This window comes from Hetaerina americana, unplaced genomic scaffold, assembly GCF_022747635.1.
Source record: "Hetaerina americana unplaced genomic scaffold, ioHetAmer1.1.p SCAF_13, whole genome shotgun sequence".
In the NCBI taxonomy this organism is placed as follows: Eukaryota; Metazoa; Arthropoda; class Insecta; order Odonata; family Calopterygidae; genus Hetaerina; species Hetaerina americana.
The window spans coordinates 4953637-4976981 of record NW_027286403.1 but is presented as its reverse complement, the minus strand read 5'-3'; the positions used below and the strand labels follow the sequence as shown (position 1 = coordinate 4976981).

The 23345-nt window shown below is 36.0% G+C and overlaps 1 protein-coding gene across 1 annotated transcript in view; it reads right to left on the bottom strand.

Annotated features, from left to right (window-relative positions):
• Positions 1–1443: 1443 nt before the first annotated feature.
• The window catches only part of LOC139686122 (cyclin-D-binding Myb-like transcription factor 1), a 31672-nt gene continuing 9770 nt past the window's right edge, over positions 1444–23345 (bottom strand). The window contains exons 6-12 of the mRNA XM_071583305.1: positions 17948–18075; positions 17699–17871; positions 14183–14411; positions 13800–13951; positions 5416–5612; positions 4228–4352; positions 1444–1582 (exon numbers count right to left, since the gene is read on the bottom strand). Coding sequence (XP_071439406.1) covers positions 1444–1582; positions 4228–4352; positions 5416–5612; positions 13800–13951; positions 14183–14411; positions 17699–17871; positions 17948–18075 — 1143 coding nt within the window. The remainder of the gene's footprint in view (positions 1583–4227; positions 4353–5415; positions 5613–13799; positions 13952–14182; positions 14412–17698; positions 17872–17947; positions 18076–23345) is intronic.

Sequence of the window (23345 nt, the reverse complement as noted above, 5' to 3'; positions counted from 1 at the left end):
TACATCATACATTTTTAATAAATAAATCATAAATGCATAGATGCATTCATTCTTTTCCCATTAAAATAAACTTCTTTACCTTTTGTCAGCAGTTAGACCACTCACAATTGTCTAATGCCATTTTTGGATATGACGATTGCAATAGTCATCATACATATACCATTTCTGTGGACTGAAATAAGTCGAACCCATAAAATGATCTTAATGACTGGCCATCTAACTCTGGCTACCTGATTTGTAACTGTGTTTCATCATCGTGTGGAGCAAAACTCTGCCCAATATAATGACTCCGACCCCCAGTTAACAGTAGCCTCCATACTGGTGGTAGCTGATTTGAGATGGAAGTACTCAGAAGGTAACAGTACTCGATACAACATTACAAATGTAACTACCCTAATTAACCAACTTGGAAGCAAGATCTTCCATACAAACAGTTAATGTGTTTGATCTTCAGCCCAAAACTAGCAAAGCGCATATCTAGTCTTCTCTTTTGTCACATAAATATTATGCAGTACCATAGTTGTCATGTAATTAATGCGGCAGATAAACTCTCCAGCCCCACCTTAAAACAAGACAAAATTTATTTGAAATTCACTTTCACTGTGCTCATTATTCAGTAAAGACATTTGGCAACTAATTACCATCAAATGGGAACATTTTTGAAACTGGCTAAGTAAAATAATAATGATTTAAATTTCTCTTAGCATTATATGAAATTTTTCAGATTATATTCAATAAAATTATTCAAAATTTAACTGTTTTTGGCATTACTATTTTATACTGAAACATAATGCGTTTCTGATATTCCTCTGATCTGATTAATAAAAAAATGTTGTGAATGAACCCCATGATTATTCCATAAAAAACAACTATCATTACATCCAAATATAAAATGAAAATTGCAAAAAATAATGGTTTACATAATAAATATCAAAATAATTCTCAGTTAAATCTAAATTATAGCAACAGAACTCATTTTCTAAGTTCAATGAAATATGCACTTTTCAAAACTACACACAATAAAATCCTTTGAAATAATTATGTACCCATTACCGTTCCAATGTTTAATTTTCTGTGAACAGTTCTTGGGTATATTTATACAATAGATTTTTCAAATGAACAAATGATTTTTCAATCAACAACTAGCCTCTTATATAATATTCTTTCACCAGCCATTCAGTATATTATTCATGGAAAACCATATTCAACATAATTCACACATTGTATAAATGTAAAACATACATATACATGTATACCTACCCTAATGTACATGCATGCCTACCCTAATATTCACGTGTATACAGCGCCCATCCCAAAAATGATTAAATGATTTTTTTCCTACCAAAGCAGACAGCTGGATTTGGGCGATTTGTGGTGGGAGGTCTTGGGAAAGCAACACGACCCACATCAGTTGTTTGCGGGCCAATAGTGTGCGGATTGCTGCTAGGCTGGATCCCTGTTTGAGGGTCCCATCATGGAGGGTTTGGAGGCATGGGCACTTGTATAGAATGCCCCAAGGAATGGTTCAGCTGCCACAAGATCTTCTAGGAAGGTAGAGAGGGGGTTGACCATGAGGAACGTCCTGGACGTCCATTAATGATACAGAGCTAGGAAAATGTGCAAAAAGTGAGAGGCATGCTCAATGCTGATCAACACCTGGGCGTCAGAATGTTAGCAGAAGAGTGCAATATTTGGAAAAACCAGTGCTTTCCATTCTTACCAAAGAATTAATCATGAGAGAGGTGTACACCAAGATGGTCCGCAAGGCATTATGGGAAGATCAGAGAGCTACTCAAGTGACAATCTCACGTGATCCCTTGGACCACTGCAAAAGCAACCTACAGCCTCCATGTGGCACCACCACACTTCTTTTTGTTCCCAAGAATAAAAAGGAGTTTGAAAGACAAGCATTTTGGAACATTGGATAACGCGAAAGAGGCTGTAAGAAGGTGCCTGAACAAGTTTCCCATCGACACCTTCCAGGAAGCATACCACAACTGACAGAGGCACTGGCATCTGTTTTCCCATCCACAAGGATGCTAATTAGAAGAATTGTAGTCATCTATGCTTTCCAAAATTTTTGGCGGCAAGACCACTTTCCTCAGCGGAAAAAAGGAATTCTTGCAACCAAATCGCCAAGTGACCACAGAACTTTAAAGCAATTTTCATTTCCCCAATAAACTATTAAACTATGCTGACTTTAGTTAAATACATCACAATGGTTGCAGGCATTTCATCATTCAAGGAATTTTTCTAATATTTTGCCCTTTGCCAAAGCGCTGTGCTGATTTATAAATAGTGCCATAAATATTTAGACAAAACATAAAAACCTCTCTCAGCACACCAACATTCTGAAGTTATATAATGAAGTGAAATTTGCATTGGAAGATGGAAAAAAATAAAATAAAACTTATTTTTAGCACAATACAAATTGATTTCCACTTACGTAAAAATTAGCCTTCGGAGTAAATTTTTTGATTTATCCTCTTCCCTCCTTCCCTTCCACAATTACTGCATTACTAGTTGCATTTGTAAGAAGAGGATCTGAAAATTAAACAGAATGCCATTTCAGCATGCATCACAGGAAAATTACATTAAAGTGAAATATCATGTAAATAGTCATTAACTGTGGAAATATTATGCGTGAACACACTGTTTTTAAAAATGTACTGCTTAATATATATTTTTCTTTTTTCACTTTATACATTTGAAAACAGTTCACCACTCTATCATTTTTAACAAGTGATACATGGTACCCTGGTCACATGCGTCAGTACTACATCGTTACCTAATAGCAAACCACCTTTTTATTCCATCATTATCAGATATAAATCATCTCATAGTTGAACTACCATCATATAAAAGATAGTACATTTGAATTTTTATCACTCTTTAAGTAAATATAAAAAAACAAGGTGACTTGGATTTACAAATTTCAATGTAATATAACCATTCGCTTGTTAACTTGAAAGAGTAATTTTAGGCAGAGGCACAAAACAACTTCTGAATAATTTGTAATCATTGAAAAACCAAAATTAAATAATGCTTTCAATAGTGAATCAACAGTCAGGGAATTTTTAACTCTGTTATTACAGTTAATAATAATTAGTAGTTAATAGTAGACAAGTTGACAAATAGTTCTAATGATTGAGCACTGTATATTGATCTAGGATATTCTAGTACCCGATTTAGCCTCATTTCTAAACTGCAGATCAAAATTCAAGTGTGGTAGAGTACAGAAAGTGTAGGTGACGCATTCCCAACAGTACCATACAATTCAAAATGGTTATCTAACCAGACCTCCATAGATGAGCCGTATTTGTCTCTTTCACAGGAGTCATGGGAAGAAGGGGGACCGAGGTGCTGTGGTGGCTAATGTACTGGTTCCCCACCAAGAAGGTTCGAATCCCGGAGGCAGCAGATATTTCATCCCGATCCCTACTTGAGGTGCTTTGTGGAGTGCACTTTGAGTGAGTACGTTGTCATTGAGTGAGTGAGTAGTGGGACATTAAGCCGCGGATACCTTGGGGCCTTTTGTTAAAAGTAGGCTAATGCCGACACTGGGTTCCTCTCCACCCTTCATCCTTTCCTGTCCATCCTTAATGGCGCAAATGACCTCAGCTGTCAGTCGCCTCCCCTAAAAACTAATACTTCATGGGAAGAAGTTAACCTTGCCCGCAGTATTGATGGGAACTCTGATGTATTTATGAATACTTTTAAAGTACACTGATGGGAAACCTTTCTAAAGAAGCAGGTGAATCGGAGGAAAAACAGAGTAACTCTCCAAAAATAGAAAACATTTATTTTCTGTCGATTTAATAATGTAGAGTCAGGCCCTGGGTGATCTGCATAAACAGAATGCTTAAACAATTCAAACTGTGGGTGGCTAATTTAAGCCTTAGCATGGTTTTTCATGTACATGCCTTACAGGTGCCAAAGGGTGCTTAACATGCCTCATAAATATTAATCTAAACTTCTCAGTTTTATCAGCATCATACATTATAATTATGAGGCCATTACATTACTGGAAATCTAAAATCCAAAATTATACATTCTTGGAGAATTAAGCGCAGCAAATGACCTACAATACTAAATGGGAGATAATATGAACTATATAGTGAGCAAGACGTAATCTACGTGAAAAGATTTCATTTACATTCATTTCAAATATTTCATATAATCATCGATTATGAAAATTGGATTACAATCTAATGAATAAATCTTTACTTGCCCTCAGATTCATCCACCGTATTTTGGTGAAGGAGAGAAGTTTCCTCTGCACTTGATATAATCAATTGAGCAGATGGATTCACTTGAACGGTAACATTTTCATTGCTCGCCAAGGCCTCAACCTGCAATAAATGTTTCCTTTTCCTTTAAAACATTATTCTAAAAGGTTTACTTGGGATAAATACTAATACACTTAATGAAAATTTTATCTTCCTTGTCCATAATAAGTATTGCTTTTTCACTGACTTTAGTGGAATCCCTTTACTCCATCAATTTCTTTTGCAGACAATGCAGTTAACATGGCATGTGAACATATAATTTTTCATTTAAAACATTATTTTTCCCTTAAATCAATATTCCCGCAACCATTGACATTGACCAACTGAACCATAAAAAAAAAATTTCAACTGGCCAATGGATTAAAAATAAATAATTTTTACAAATCATGGATTGATTCCATTTTTTTATACCAATTTTTAGATTTAAATTGTCATTTCCTGATTCCAATGTAATAGATTCCCATAAAAAATATTTAACCCTAATTAAAATTAAATTGCAGTTTAAAAGAAGTACAATGAGAGGAAGACACTAATTCATAACTATTGATAATGTAACACACCATTTGTTTAGTGCATTTTCTCAAAATTTAGGCTCAAATGCATTTGAAACAGATAGTTAGCATGTTAATCTTCAGAATATGATACAAATGAAACACATATCAAATGTTATAATTGCGATATTTATAGCTGGGATATGTACAACATTATTAAAGACCTCCAATCATAAATTCCAATAACATTGGTTTCAATCTCCTTAACAAGCTTTGAATTTTTATCAAGGAAACGTAATTGACTCGGACCATCCAAAAATTCGCTCTCACATGCTTTCTGCTAAGCTTAGGACTTTCATTAGACAAGGCACACGGAAGTGTGGCTAAAAATTTTTGGCTGATATTTTCAGCCTTGGGGAAGAGAAACAAGCTTTCAACCACCCATCAAAGGCAATAGGCTATTTAAACTCCACCATTTATTTAAATCCTATTTCTAACAAGTTATGCACTCATACCTTCGAGAAAAAGGTAAGAACTAACAATTTACCGATTTTAAGGGCTTGGAAATCTGCAACATTCAGTTAATGCCTAGGACTCAATATTAATAACATCAATGAGAAGGAAGGCAAGCTTACCGGAAGAGTATGTATGAACACTTCCTGAGTAGTACTGAGAGAATCATTCTGAGTTGAAACAGGACAACCAATGACAATGGTTGAAGGCATTACACCCAATCCTAAAGGTGTTTGAGCTGCTGACGCTGAGGTTGACAGGGCACTACAATCCTCTTTCTCCACAACTTGAGATGTAGCAGAATGAGTTCCAGTGGCAACTAAAACAATTATTGAATAGAACATGGATGAGTACCTTATGCTAATGCTGCTTTTGTCTTCACATGTGGAGCCTTCCATATCTTCCATGGAGGAGACATGAATGCCATGGGCACTTGATATCATTTTTTGCTTTATAAACATAGGAACACTAAGTGTGGGAGACTCAAGGAAGCATCCCTCCCCAGCACAGGGGTGGCTGTCACTTTGGCCACCGACCATCAGCCACCCATCGCAAATCTTTCATGTCGCTCATGCTTGCAATAAACCATTTCACTTATCCGCCTCCAGATTTTCTTTTCCCCAAATTCACTGGAATGAGAGAGTCAATGGCTCTGCCAAACATATATGAAGGAATTAAATTATGCTTAAACCATGCATGCGAGACATTCCTTTTTTCATGCACAAGTTTTCACCATTATGATTCACTCAAGGGTCACTAAATGCACCTGCCACTTCCTCAGACATCCCATTCAACACCAACCAAATCATTCGTGTATCCTAAGAGGATGTCCCTCACCAAGGTCACACTCATTCAAACTTCAACCCACAATTTTCTCCAGTGACTTCATTATATAAATGTCATTGACACAATAACAGGTGGTGATGACAGCTTCATATAATGGCTGATCTTTTCAAGTGATTATGAAAGCATTCATCATAGAGTGTATGACTCTGTTGTGGTGGGAAATGCAAAACAGGTTCATGTTAATCACACAGAGGAACAAATGACAATTTATCTTGCACCAGTCTCCAAAAAAAAGTGACATTCAGTGGCACTATTATGAATGAATCCATGAAAATGTCCGCAGATACAGAGTAAGTAATTAATCATTTTATATTTTGATGATCATTATTTCATCATTAATGATATAAATATTCTTTCACTACTGCTAGTATTCAAAAGTGATACATGAATTATCAAAATGTGTGAATATTGGTTCACTGCAAAGTTTATAAAACAAGTCTGTTTCTACAATTTCAGAAAAAAGTTAAGAATGAGTTGGACCAGTCAACAGCCGCTGAGACTTCTAAAGCTGCACTGGCATTAATATTAATCAGTTTTTAGGTAACAACAATTATTATAATAAGCTTGATCCATGGATTGTAGACTCCTCCCCTAAGAGCCCCCAGGGATAATGCATCCGTCCATCACCTATGAGTTTTATAAATACCATTTGAGTGAAACACTGAATATGAAATGATTTTCTTTGGCATTTTTACCAATGACCTGAGGACCAGGGTGACAGAGCTAATTATGAATTGTTTCGCCTATTGTGACATAGGCTTTTGCATATGAGAGTAGCAGCAGTACTGACCCTACATGTCACCCGCCTTTCCAAGGACTAGTAATTAAATATTTATAGAAATCTATTATAAAATCAATTAGATATTTGATGATCGACAGTTAATGTAAATATGACATTCATTTCTTTGGTGGAAATTATTTTTGATGACCTGTTTCACACACAGGATTGTAGACTCCTCCCCTAAGAGCCCCCAGGGAAAATGCATCCATCAATCACCTAGTTCTCACTAGTTCAACAATACACGAGTGTTAACATACATGTAGGTACTAAATAACTGCCTCCTTGATTATATTATAAAGTCAACGAAAATTTGAAATGTAAAACTTATTTTACATTCCATACTGATATAATTTTTAAGTTGTTATACCATGCATGACAACATACAAGGTTTCTATAAAAAGTATCGGGAACAATATTTTCCTGCCATGAATGTATGTCGAAGCATGCTCACATCATGCAGGCTCGGTGGTGGGAGGTCTGACCTTCAACATGTGTCAAGCGCCAATCACCTGCGATAGTTTGCTCAGGCTAGATGGTGTTTATGGTGGACCCCTGTCAAGTGACTTGGCACAAGTGCAAAATGCAGTGAACAATAGAATAGCAATAGGCCATCAAATTTTGTGTTGGACTGGGAAAATTGGGTACGGAGACATTGGGCATGATTTGCCAAGTGTTCAAGGATGAAATCATATCACAAACTGCAGTTTTTAAATGGCACAAGCACTTCAAAGATGGCTGAGAGTATGTAGAGGTCAAGCACTGAGCTGGACGGCCATTGACATCAAGAACCAACAACAACATGTAAGGTGAGCATGAAGTGCTGAATTCAGTTCATTCAGACCACACCATGCAAAAGATTTGTGCTGAACTCGTCCCAAAGGTCTTGATTGACGATTAAAAACAAATCAAGTGTCTGCTTACGAAGACCTTCTGCATCGCGATGCAACAACCCCTTATCCCTTTAAGTCCCGACTTGGCACCAGCAGACTATTACCTATGCCCAAAAGTGGAATCCTCCCTCAAAGAACACCACCATGGAACCCTAAGTGCAGTCAAAGAAGCATTCACACAGACCCTTAAGGACCTTCCAGAATCTGCCTACCAGGGAGCCTTCGAGCCGTGGAAAAGCCAGGGGCAAAAGTGTGTCGATGCTCAAGGGATGTACTTTGAAGAATTTTGAGGCAATGTAGCAATATATGGAATAAATTATTTTTCCAAAACTTTTCCAATAATTTTTAAACTAACCTTGTCATATTCATTTAACAATTGTTACTAAATGAGATTTGAATTATTTCACATAAGTTGCACTGTTTTAGAAAAATGAAGGAGATTTTCTGAGGGCTACTGATCTCACAGTTCAGGTCATAAAAAATAAGATGTAATTAGCATAATGAAAGTAAAACATTAATTTGTCCTTAGAAGGTCATTTTTGTTGATATTAAACGTGCTTTATCGTGTCAAGCCAGGATTATATTCAAGTCCATTAATACTGAACCATATATCATCCCTGGGTGTGTAGTAGATATTAATTTCAGTGGATTGCATTTATCTACATTCTTGACACATCACCATTATCCAATCATTTCAAATTCAGATCAAAAAGTGTATCACCACTTGTTTTTCATACTGGTAAATATAAGAACTTTCACTGGAACATGAATCAAATCTAAACATAAAACACAAGAAGGAGGAAGAGAGCCAAGAGAGGAAAGAGAGATTCCTCAAAGCAAGAGGAGGGCTGCTGTAGCACAGAGGCATGCTCTTGCATTACTTTCAACATCTAGGGTAAGTGAAAGGATGGGGGGCAGGAAGGAGTGAATGCTTTGTTTTATTTAGAACTAAAAAATAAAATGTTACCCTTTTCAATTCTTTTACTTCCACTTGTACTCAGCTAAAAACTGTCGAATCATAGCTCATCTAACTCCTTCACCTCCAATATGAGCTTCTGCAACGTCCTCCACAAATTCTAATTGTGGTATTCCTGTGCTTGGGAATTCTTCATTGCAACTAATCATTTGGCTGTGTAGTGAGGCACAGGATATTTTTACACATTCAGCGAATCCTGGGGAATAATGTAGTACTCTCTTGAAGTGGTGGCAGCATCACACAGTGTTTAGGACCCCAACCAGTCTTTGCCCACTATTCCTTGATCTGCAGTGGCAATTAGCGTACCTCTCCTCAGGGGAGTTTGGGGCAGCATGTCAGTAAATATGGTGGTAGGGCATATCCCAAATAACCTGAAATGAATGCTTTTCATTTGTTAACACATGTTTTGGCCAAAAGTCTTGAGAAGAGCATATGTATACAAAGTAAAGTACCCAATACTTAAGTGTAACGCAGTCCATCATGCCAGCCCTACATCACTGGCCATAATATTATCCTGATACATTGTCTTTCCTATCTCCGTTGGAATTTGCCAAGCAGTATAAAGTACATTGTGGTAAAGTCAGGATAGAGATGGAACTGAACTGTGCATAAGTCTAAAATAAAACCCAAAGAGTGGATGTCCGAGGTAGCCGGGTCAAAACGAGGAGAAACACATAGGAATCAGGTAGAGGAGTCAGTTGGAGGTTGTAGCTAACTCTAGGCACTTCATGGCGTCCTAATCAGAAGTGACAATTGAGCTCAATGGTTCCCACCTGCCAATATGCCTGTATTGTTGCAATAATTGCAACATATTAATTTGTTCACTTCCAAAGAAATAATGAAACCTCTTAAATGGGTTCATAACATTATCCTTTTAATGTTCATCATGACGTAAACACACACCAATAATAAAGGCAGGTCAAGTTATTTCCAAACATTTATTAGCTAAAAAAATTATATTCAAGCATATTTGCCTTTTAAAACTTTAAATTTGAACACTTTGTCATTTTTATTTACAAATTTTGTTCTGCAGCTGCTGAAACAAATGTCTATTTTGATTATTTTTTCCCCAATATTTCATAATGCTTCTCACCACCCATGGCCACCATTGCCCGTGATGGTGGTATTGTAAAAAAAAATGCTCTCACCCTCATCCGCCATCAATCCTATTACATTTCCATGGTCATGTCCTCTGTTTCCCCCTTCTTATACTTACAATATCAAGCCAAAGGACTTGTCACACTATCAGTTTTTCCAAGCAGTGGTAAACGAAAAGCTACAAATTAAGACTCTTTGAACACCAACTTTCATATGCACTCAGAACAACCTACGCACCACTAATTCATGCTCTCCATTCCAGCCCTCTCATTCAGAATCAAGCCTATACACTGAGTGCCATGCATACCATCATTAATACCCGGCCATTATGCAACACCATTGCCATCAATTTCAACATCACACCCTTGGTGTTTAAGTTTACATGCCCACAAGACATCCATTCTTCTCACAAACATTTCGTTCACCAACTCTTGTTCCTGCCAATGCACAACTCTCTCATTACTAGTACCAATAGTTCAAGTACTACCATATCCATTACCTAAATGCCCAGTTTTTGTGAAACATAGTACTTATTATGGCTCCATTTTACAGGATTTTCAGTAAACATTGAAATGTAATAAAAGGTGGAGTAGTCTAGGTCAACAACTTTTGAAGTACCCACACACTGCACAGTAGTCACGACTAATACATGGGTCGTTTGATAGGTCCTTAGTAAATCAAAGAGATGGTGCTCCCAGTATTGAAATCGGTTTGCTTTTAGTAAATCTAATCTCTCACTAGACTGCTCTAACAGTTTCAGCAATATGAATTCAATTTAGCTAATTTAGTAATCGTAAGTGGATAAAGCAACAAACCTTTGTTTATTTAGAATAATAGAAAAAATTAGTTTTTTTGTGATTAAACAATTCTATTTCAAAGGCTTAACACTGAAAGATACCAAAGCAGAGTTGGATGAACTTCATGCCACATCTCCTCCTTGGTTTTCTACTGTTTACAATTGGAGAAATGAGTTTAAACATGGCTGTACATACAAAAATTATGAATGTCAATCGGGACGCCCAGTGGAAGTGACATCCTCCCAAATGATCAACAAAATCCACAATATGTCCTTGATTAATCAATGAATCAAATTTTGCAAAATAGTCGAGGCTAAAGGCAAATAAAAAGTACAATGCTTTCAATTTTACAAGAAAAATTACATGCAAAAAATCTTTTGGCAAGATGAGTGCTAGGTTTGCCCCCAGTGGAGAAAAAAATGCATTGTGTGGTCTATGAGGAGGCTGGCTTCGTGCTTTTCTGTTGCTGGAACTACGATGAGTTCCTGAGTCAATATATAACTATGAATGAAACATGGATACACTACTTCACTCCAGAGAAAAATGACCAGTCAACAGTTTAGGTTTCTAATGGCAATCCGGCTCCAAAGGTCACAATTGCACCATTTGAGCAAAGAAATCAAGAAAAAACATCCTTATTTGGCAAAGAAACAATTCTTTTCTCTCAAGACAATGCATGGGTGCACACCTGTGCAGTTTCCATGGCAAAAATTATGGAATTAAAGTTCTAATTACTACAATATCCTGTGTATTCACCAGATTTGCATCTCAGAGATTTCTTTCATTTCTAAACTTGAAAAATGGTGGCTCAGTGGAAAACAATTCACATTGAACAAGGATGTCATTACCAACAGAGATGCCCATCTTATGGACCTTCCAAAATCCTACTTTATGGATGGCTTGATAAAGTTGGAGAAATGCTGGGAACAGCATATTGAACTAAAAGATGATTATGGTGAAAAATTAAAAAAAATCTACCCAAAATAATGTTTTTCTATTTTTCCTAAGGACTTATTTAATGACCTACATAGTTACAGCATTTTTATGGTCAGCACAGATAGATTTGGCACATTTTTGCCAACAAGTTGCCAAAATCTACAAATATCCTTAGTCTACTTTCACTCATAAAAACATTCTAATAAACATCTAAAAGACTATGTCAACGGCCAGAATGCTGTTGCTTAAAATTCCCAGAGGCAACATGATTTTTCATGTGGTATCCTGAAACGTACTTGAGATGCAATGTGGAGAGCACCTCACGTGGAGTGAGCTGTACGTCACATGGGATGCTAAAACTGTTGACCCCCGAGCACCTTCCGTTATGAGTGGCCCAATGCTGATGCCGGCTTTCTCTCCGCCCTTCCTCTACTCCTAGAACATCCAATCCCTACGAAATGACCCACCTATCTATACTGGTGCAAATGCCTCAGGCATCAGTCATCTCCCCCCCTAATATCTACTAATGCTACTACTACTTCGGATTCAAGCTTTATAAAGGATTACATGAATGCAATATGAAATCATGCTTTAGGATTAGCTGGACACAAATCAGTCAGAATGGGACCACCCAGTAGTGGTGCTTGGGAGAGTTGGAAGGAAATATTTTTGGAATATGCTGAAAGAGTATGTGGCATAGTCAAGAGAACTTTAGGGTTTTACAATGTTTTTATTCACCAATATTCCATGAATTTTTATGTTATGAAACTACAGGATTTGGATGAACTATTATGAATGGCATTTTTTACACATATATTAGTTTACCATTACTGATTTTTTCATGAGCTAGGATACAATTCACTTTTCCAAATCCACTCAAGAAATAAAATTATAAAAGTGTCTTTGTTGAGCAAATATAGATTTAATAATTACATTTTAGCCACAAAGTGTTAAATTAAATAATGTACACAGCAAACTCTTGATTATCCCAGCTAATGGATGCATGATAAAGCATGGAAAAGCAGAAAAACAACAAATAGCCCAAACGTGTGGCAAATATGGTCACTTAAGTAATGGATATGTACTGAGACTCTCCTTTTTTATTCCCTGTGATTAATTCACATATTTTAGGTACAGAAACTATATTTTATCTGTTTTTCAGCCATTTATAAAAGGAAAAGGCTGGAATTATTGCTTTCTAAGAAAAAAGAACTATTATCAAGCAAATAGCAGAACATATTTTCCTCAGAAAGCTAAACCAATCACTGGCTGGCGAATGATGAATATTGACAAGGGATTGCTGATCTGGATAAATATTCATTATATGATATCGAATAAAATAATGCAAAGCAGATAGTTATTGGCTTACTTGTTGCTTAGTAAAACTATGCATTTCCTCATCTATAATACATGAGAATATGGTGTTCTGAGGGTTACTTAATGTGAGGGATAGATGGAAAGTACAAAGAGTACAAAACGTTGAAATGAAAAATCAAATACCATTGACAACTTTTTATATTGTGAAATTAACAACTTTTAAAGAAGCCTAGATATTTCAAACTTGCACTTTAAAAAAGTGTATCGAAGTTTCAAATCTTTTAATTATCTTTACGATGGTATAGTTATCACAATTTTGGGGTACTGGTGAGAGAGAATAGCATGGATAATCCACAATATGGGTAGTCCACACATGGATAATTGAGAGTTAACTGTAGTATGAAATACTGTGGTAATCCAGGGATCCCATTCTCATGCACAGAGCCCGTGATTAAACCCATATTTCATTGTCCAGTTTTTAATGCCTATTCAAGTTATTTCCACATTCACCACTTAAATGTTATGCATTTCACCTACGTAAACATATGCATACTTTTATTATATGCTATTAAAAATATTCCCGAAAAATATTAAAATACCAATTTCCTAATTTAAAAGAAAGCATTTTCATACAACGAACTCGCTTCCAGTTTTAAAATTAGATATTATTAAGGAGAATAATGCTTCACTCCACTGAATTTTGAAGATAGATTAGGAAAGTGGTGTTTTATCACCATAACCGTGTAATAAATAGGAAACCATTTAAAAATAGTGCATGCACAAAAATTTAAGAGATATTACAGAATAAAAAAAATTTCCCAATCAGAAGGCAATAAGTGACTGGGGCATAGAACGATAAAATTACCTCGGAATGGTAGATTTTGATGGCCCCGCAAATGCCGCTTCAAATTCCACCACTTGCCCCGCAACCACTGCGGTGATCTCACAGCCAACCATCCCTTCGCGAGATCACTCCAATTTATATCATTTTCTTCAGATACATTCACACACATGAGCCTGAAAAGATACAAAATTGGCAAGTCACTTCATTACGTGAACTGAGATATTTGATAGTTTAAACAGAACTATCATGTGCACCAAGGATTCCTTTCCCCACCAGAGCAAAACCAACCAACTTGATTAAAATCGCACATCAGAAAAATACGAAGCAAAATAAACTAATGATTCCAACATATTTATATCATTCAAGTATTATTTTTGAAATAAGAATGGAGGTGTATCATTTACCTAGCCACTAACTTCACATCATCATCTTTTGTCCATTCACATCCTCCCGAATTCTTCCAGTTCAAGTAATTCAGCCACTTTGTACGACACTGCTTTTCAGATCGGGTGGCTACAATATCTGCAACTTGAGACCATGAGATACCAGTTGTTACTTGCTCACCTGGTATGGCATTCGTCAAATCATATACAGCACGAGCCAACCTATCCTCCTCATCTGGTAACCACTTCCCTATAAAGGAAAGTAATAAAATAAGGAATGCATAAAACTATTTTTGAATTAAGGAATAATAATATAACTAATAAGAAAGTGACTCTAACATAAGAACCACCATGGCAGTCATTTTGTCTGCCTAATTGCTTTGGTGGCAAAAATGTGTTCATAATGGCTGATTAACTCCGTTAACAAAATTCATCAGTGGAAGTTTCACAAAAAATCTAAATTAATTCACATGCAGTTAATCTAAATCAGTCGCAATACCACAGATCATCATCAGCTGTAAAACATGCAGATATTTTGGCAGCAAAAACCAATTAGGCAGGTGAATATACTTCAATGAGGGATGGTCAAATATGTGTGTGCACCATAGGTTCCATCATTACAACAGAAAATTACAAGAAAAAAGGGGCATTTTTTGAAGTTCAGCAATATTTTATGCATATAATAACGTCATGATTTATTCATCTTAATAATTGAAATAAAATCAATAAAAGAGATAATTGTATTAAGCTCTCATTGATTTTTTTTAAGGACTTCATGATTTACTGCAGACAATTTAAGGAGCAAATCTACTTTATATTTTTTTATTTAAGTTTATTTCCAATAAATATGTGATCTTCTTACACTTTGGGACTCTAATGCATCATATGGAGTCGTTACAGGTCATCACTCAATTATCTGTGGGCTGATTATCCATTTCGCAGGTTGCCCATGCTTCTTTCTTACCAGCACCACAAAATTTCAATATAATGACATTCGTGAAGTTAATTATGTGCTTTGAAACTTTGATATACATATTTAAAAAATGCAAGTTTGAAATATATGGGCTTTCTTAAAAGTTGTTATTTTCATAAAATAAAAAGTTGTCAACAGTATCTCACATCTCATTAGAAACATATTTGTATTATCTGTACTTCCCATTAACGTTTCCCTCACATTCCTTAATCCAGAAAACATATTCTCATATATTCAGACGAGCAAAAACATAGCTTTACTAAGCAACAAATAAGCCATCAACTATCTACACTGCATTATTTCAATCGGTATATCATACCATGAATATGAATCCGTATCAGCTATCCTATTTTAAAATTACTCTTTTGAAAGTCATTTGTTTTTCCCTGGCTACATGATTGGTATTGCTTTCTGAGGAAAATATGTTTGGCTATTTATTTGATAAACAGTTCTGTGTTCCTGAAAAACTATAGTTCCACCCTTATTAAAATGTCTGAAAAATGGAAAAAATTTTATTTCCACTGCCAAAAAAAATGTAATTCAAATACAAGAAATGAAAAAGGAGTCTCTCCATATATATCTGTTTTTATCATGACTATATTTTATATATACAGATATGCATTATACTTCTAAGGGTATGACAATAATACTTATATATATGGAACAGTCATGTATTCTCAAGAATGTTGAAAGGATTCTCCCTATGCAGATAAACAAAAAGCTAGGAGATTGGGATGGTGCAGGGGCTAATGTACTAGCTTTCCTACCGGAGGGCTTGGGTTCCAATCCTAGAGGTAGTAGATTGTTTTCAGTGGTATCCTGACCCTGACTTGAGGCACTTAGTGGAGAGCACTTTTAGTGAGTACATCATCTGTTGGATGGGATAGTAAACTGTAGACCCCTTGCGTTAATAGTAGGCTAATGCCTCACTGGGTTACTCTCCACCCTTCCTCCTTTACCATCCATACCTAATGGCACAAATAACCCCAGCTGTCAGTCGCCTCCCCTATATCTACTACTACTACAAAAAGCTATTGCAATGCTATTAACAAACATCATTTGTGAGAAGGCAAAAGTGATTTTTGCCAACCTCGTTCAGATGATGCCAGGATTATCAATCGCCAAAAAAGAAGTTTTTGAGAGAGGCCACGTGAGGTTCGAGAAGTTTAAGAGAAGAACAAGTACCCACAGCATAGTGAGGTATGGTGAAGCAGCAAGATCTGGCCCAAAGGCAGCAGGTAACTTCATCCGAGACTTCGAGAAGCTTGCAGATTCAGAGGGTTACCTGCCGCAACAGGTTTTTAATTGTGATGAAATTGGTCTCTTCTGGAAAGATGCCAAAGTGAACCTATATAACAGCAGAGGAAAATGCATTGTCCAGCCACAAGCCCATCTCTCATGACCATCTTACACAGCTATTTTTTGCCAGTGCAAGCAGCAATATGAAAATTAAACCCCTCGTGCCCTTTTACCATTCAGAAACTTCACGAGCCTTCAATGGAGGGTAAAGTCCAGAGGAGCAGGCTAAATGTGATGTGGAGGCCATGGAAAAACATTGAAAACTGCTGCATCATAGACTCACATGAATCACTCTAATAAGGCAGTGGCTAGGTGTGCTACAATTTTTTTGGATAATGCTGCTGTATTTTCATGAATTTTTGAATTGTACGCAAAAACAAATATCTCTAGAATGCCATCTGTTAAAAAAGGAATTAAAAATGTATCATAAATAATAAATTATTCAGATTCTTTTTTGATTTCAACAAATCGAATCCGCATTCCAGGTTGGTTCATTCCGCAATAAAGTAAAGTTAATGATGACTAATGATCCTAAACAATGCATACATAATTTTCTTTGAATAAACCATGCACATAATTTATTTTTTCCAGCAAAGGAATAATTGCATTGTGTTAATTTAATGGGAAAATTTTTTTCTCAATGGATGTTTTGCTTTATAAGAAAGATTCTGGAATGAATTTGCTCATTGTTGTAGGCTCCACTGACTTCTTATAGCTTACCAGAGCATCCTTCAGTCATGAAAAATGTATGTCTGCAAGAGCCAGGAGCCTAATCACAAGGAAAATCAGGACTATCTGTAAGTATCACACTTGTATGCACAGGGACAAAATTTTCAATTACCCCCTGATTGACAACAGTCATTCATCTTTTAAGTTGCACTAGATGGAGGCTGACACATGATGTACAATCAGGATTTGATGGCAATTATTACAGGTTTCACTAAATGTTGGCTTTGATAGGCGAGGGTGGAGCTCATCTTATACCTCGAGCAGCAGTGAGTGAATTTCACATATTAACAGGCCATGGGGGCTGGTTCTTTTACTTATGATAAATAACCACCTGTATTTAGCCAGATCTGGTGCTCAAAAATCACGAAGCTAGGGTGAAGTTAAGGGAGCCCAGAGGGGTCAACTGGGATCAAACCCGGGACCTCCAATGTGTAGCCCAGCACTATACCCACTGGAATATCACACACTAAAAAATAATTTAAAAATTTGAAGTGTAAAACAATGTAAAACTTGATCAATTACAAATGATCACTAACCTGTGTTACAATTTTCTTTCAATAACCGACACCTATCTCTGATGGAGGATGCAGATCTGCCTAATGCTGTGCCAATTTTCTGCCAATCATTCCCATGCTTCTGCCTGAGTTCACGCAGCCTCTGTAGTTCCGTGGTATTGTACTTCCCAACATGATTTTTGTTGTCATACATCCTAATTGGAATCAGAAATAACCATTAGACAAAGGAAGATCATTCAAATAAGCTAGGGCAGTGAGATCTTTTTTTACCTAATAACCCTCCGGTAAACAGAAAATAGAGGCCGATTGATCCCATTTGCTACAACTCTGTAGAAGTCTTTCCTTTGATCTTTGCTCATATCGAATATAATTTCATTTGGGTCCATGAAACCGTGTTCCTGAAACAAAAAACATCCAAATATCCATCACAGCATGGTTTTTAAAATTTGCCTCTATACTTGGGTATCTAACATGAATTTGTGGACGTGATGAATAACCACTATATATCTTTATATTACACAGAAATTATAATATAATGAAAATTGCATGACTGGTTTCACATTGAAAAAATTCTCCAACAAATTATGAACCAGCATCATTGCTGTAGAAAGGAAAAGAAAATAAAAGCCAAAGGTGCTATGGTGGGTGTCATTAAATGGGTGTACTTGCTTTAAGCACGTGAAAGGAAGAAAGGCAATTTCTCCTTCAGCAGCTGACTCCACTATCATATGGATGGTACAAATTTCTCCACCTTCTCCTGTCCAAACTTTTCTCAAGAATAACTGGAAATTATTTAATCCTAACAAAAATCATTTGAAGTTCAACAGCATCAGAATTTCTTCCTTATTCTGACTTTTCATTAAAAGCTATATCTCCCTGGGTAAAAATCCACATCCCCACACCTTCCCATTATGGAGGATGGGCACTGAATGTAGGCTAACTAGGGACCTAAAGGAGATCGGTTTACGCCTTCTCATACATCCTCTGATCAAGTTAGGGTACCTTCTGGTCCCTGGTACAAAGAAGAGGTCCAAAAGGCACATGAGCTGTAACATGGACAATAGATAAGGACAGAGAAGGCAGGAGAATCCACTCCATTAAAGACCCACTTAGGTATCTCTATACAAGCAGCCACAGATTGACAAAGGAGTAGTACTTATTACTTGGGAACCCAAGATTCATCAGGGGGGAATGGAGCCTCTCAGGTTGTTAAACGGCAAAATCCCTATTGAAAACTGAGAAAGTAACTCAATGGAAGTAAATAAGAGGAAGATGAGAAAATAATACCAGACAACAGTTAAGGTAAACCAGGGATATATTAAAGATGGGAAGTAAATGGTGAAGTCTGTAGCAATGGTTAGAAATTTATATACAAGTGGGATGTACTATTAGACTGTGATTGGGGGGAGAATATTAGGCATAAGAGGAAAGGGCAGGAATAGGATAGGCATGTTGGAAGGAATTAGGGGAGGGAGGAAGAAATCTGAATTTGAGAACAGTTTAAGAAGTGAGGGGTGTCAGGGTATGTCTTGTTACACTAAGCTAAGAAACGTATTGATGTCCGGTCAGTGTCAATCTAAAATCTACCTTTGAGGTCGACTGCCAATGAAATAATAATAATTGTATATTTTAATGGCTTAGCATGATAATCAATTCAATGTGTAATTCATGTTGATATTGTAATAATATGTATGCAAATTTTTGGCAGTCAATCTCAGTGACTACACTAGTTTGATATCACAAACACAGTGCATTACTACCTAGAGGTGACACATAGATGTGGGACTGGGTTGATAAGATCCTCTAATTATAAAAGAATTTTGAAGGTTTGATATTTATCTTTTTTTTTCTTTAATTCTAAACTTGTGAATACTTGTTTATTTATTCTTACTGGATTAAAGATGCTGTCCTGACATATTCGTAGAAACATTTCCAGAGTAAAATGTCATACTATATACATTAGCTGACATGGCATCAATAAAAATAGACCAGGGAAATTAAATGCAAGCAAACTGCAAAATGAAAAAACACATGAGGAAATTAAAATGCAACAATGCAAGCAACATTTCAGTCCTTCATATCCTAGTGACTGCCATTAATGTCAATGGGTAAACAGCCTAGGCACTTCGGGTAAATTATCTACTGACAAGGATTACAGGCAAAATCATTTAAATAAGTGTAACTTCTACCTTTATGCCAATTTCCTTGGAGTGGAATTGTAAATATAAAACCAAACATGGGTAATGCTATTTTTTTAGGGCCCACACTAATCCTCTGTGCCCATAACCTTTTGGTGTCATATAATCCAGCCAGTATTTCCGCAGGGAAGAGGTTATGGAAGTTGTTTCATTACCATTATATAAACATTATTGACATTTTTCTTTTAAATATTCTACTTGGATTAAGGATTTGGCTACCGAATGACAATATTTCTATAGTACAAATCAGGCCTGTTCAAGCATTTTATCTATCGCTAACGTTTGTTAGCACTTTTGCTTTTATTAGAGGTCCACTGACAAAGCAGATATAGCTAGGATTAACACTAGGAGCATTTAAGTGGTCATTATGATCATTTCTGTCACCATCACCTCATATTTTCCCCATCCCAGAAATTAATATTGTGGTTTTTAATTAATGCTAGTCCAACATACAAATTGAAAACTATTTATTTCTCACTTAATTAGTTTACCAAATGCTGTTAGATGATCTACCTCAATTCTCAACTCATAAAACTATTCCTAATAATTATTCACAATTTCTAAAGACTCTTGTCTTTGCATTTTGTTTGTTAAGCTGTTAACATTTTGGATAGACAAAATCCACTAACTGATTGCTTAAATTTTTTTTCTATTTTTTTATCGCAAAAAGTTATTACAGGCACAGTGCATTTTTTCCAGCCAGCTCAGCATTTTGAACTGCAAATCACTATTTTTGGTATCACTTTGAGGAATTCAGTCATATTTAATGAAAAATTAAAGGCTTAGTATATCATAATTAAAACAGAAGCTTTAAATGAATTAACTGCATTGCATCAAATATACTCCCTCCTGTTTTTTGTTGCTAGTTCCATGGCGCACTCCTTTTTCATAACCTCCTCTATAACCTTTCCCTGCTTTTACAACAAGGCTGGATTTTGTAATCGTAACTATAATTTGAAAATGATACTGTGGATTGGATCTTAGGTAGATCAATAAGAATTTGTACTTTTACTTCCTAGTTTACTTTTTCATTTAAAATTCAAATTGCCTAATACATCATGAGTACTTATTCATTTAAATGGATGTAAAGATCCTGTTTTTCTTTACACTTTCAATTTTTATCCCTACAAAATTAGTCATGTTATCACCGCTCATCATGAAAGAAAGAAAAGTGCTCTGAAGATAAGTAGCATTTGACGCTTAATGTCATGTCATGGATTTTTAATATGTATGAGATTTTGTTACCTGGGGAATGATGAGTTTGGCCTGCGCAATGAAAGTCTCCAAACAAACCATTGCATTACATTTCTGGAATCCAGCCCGATACTCAGGAGGAAATGTTACACAGATATCTTTTAATGTCTATGTTCTAGGCAGAAAAGCTGACAAAAAGATTTCAATCATTTGCTAAATGAAATTAATCATAAATGAAATCCCCAAAATAATTTGCAAGTAAAAGTACAAGATATTTAATATTTGGGCACTGAACCATGAAAATGTGACAATGACAAGAAAAAGGAGCTAAAAGAATGAGAATTAATTTTTGGTTAGAAATAGGTAATAAGGAAAAAAAACACCGGACTCAGTCAGTTTCTGTTCCCACAAATAAATCTTAGATTTTCAAAACTAACCAGTATGAAAGCACAATACAAAATGTCATTGATTACACTTGATTAATAAGTACTAGCAATTTGTAGTACATAAAAGAGGTCACTATTAAAAAAGTCAAACAAAACCAATTCATTATAAATGTCAAAATGCATGCCAGGAGTACGTATATCAAAAAAGAACAGAATATAACAGCAAACACCAGCACCTTCTACTTCTGTTAAAAGGTGTAAAAATTATATCAGTTGCACATGCATGCAAAGGAAATAAAATAGGAAATATGTTCAAGGTATGCAGGTAATTGATTCTGGGGATGCCTTAACAATGATAATCATATCATATCATATCACTTACAGTCTATCAAAAACTGATCATATCCTAAGTAATAAGGAAATTAGAGATATATATGAAAACATGACATGAAAGTGTATACATTCTAATATTATTAGAGGTTAGAATGTCAGTTTCTTTCAAAAACATAAATACGTAACTGACGTCTCAGGGTTCTCCCCCTTAGCATTCAGCATTTCATGCACACCCAACCACTCATCACACTTCCATCAGAAGATGCTGCACTCTCAACGGGGAACCACAGTCATCACACTGGGAATCCCAAAAATAGATATGATTGAGTGAGTGCATAATTATCGATCCTCACATTAGTGATTGCAACCCCTCCCCTCCCAATGGAAGTGGGCTGCTCTGATGTAACACTTCATCGCACAACGTTCATTATCCTACGATAACCCCCATGATTCCCTCCACCGTCCTACCCCTTTAATTCCCAGCATTCCCTTGAATCCTCTGTGCATACTAAAGAAGAGAAAGCCATCACTCAAGGCTTCTTCCACTATGGCATTGTCCTTTTGTATTATGCCATGTCAACCCTCATCTCAAGTGAGATGAACATATCTCTCAATCGTGTAAGAAAATTAATTCAGTGTACTACCAGATGTCAGTGTAAATTTCTTAAAAACGTTATGTTATGGATTGTTTTACTCTGTAACTTCTCATGGAATTGTGATCTGGGGAACCTCATCCTCATTAAATAGGGTATTTTTAGTTCAGAAAAAATAATATGACTCGTACATAATTAGCCTTATCGTGCACATTGGTGACCCCTATTTAAATATTTGGGAAAATTAACTGTACCTTATGTACCCATTTATCATGAAGTGACTTATGCTGTGAAAAACAAGAATGACTTTACAACGAATAACAGTTAAAATGTCACAAAATGAGAAGAGGTAAAGACATACAGGTGAAACCATCAACCTTGTCTATGGTAGCTAAAGGATCAATATCAATGGGCACAAAATTGCTTAAAAATTTGCCTTAGCATTAAAAAAATTAGATGAGAATTTCTATATTCATGAAGATTCTATCTGGCTTATGCGTGTTATCATAGTGTCAATGAATATCTATGTAAAACTTAAGTGTATATTAATTCCATGTCATAACTGTATCTTGTATTTCTATTTAGGAATAATTTGATCTACAGGGTGCAGCCCTTAAATCCGGACAAGCACGCGTTTCCTCGAATGAGATTTCCTCCCCGGGCTAGTGAAACCTTCCCCAGACTTCTCCAAAGCATTATACTTGGCCACAATATTGTAAACAGTTGATCTGAGGTACCAGAAGAATCGAACTAGTTCGAAATATAATGCCCAGCACGAACACTTTCGATAAAGCGGCTCTTCAATTGTAATCTGCACTTGTTCATAACATCTCGGCCATTTTGAGGTTATGACTGTTTACTAGATGCCTATTGCTTTCAAGAATACCAATCCCGACCTCCAGTGGCACTACGATATGACAGGAAATTCAAATTGAAATTTTGCCCAGATTTAAGCACCACTCCC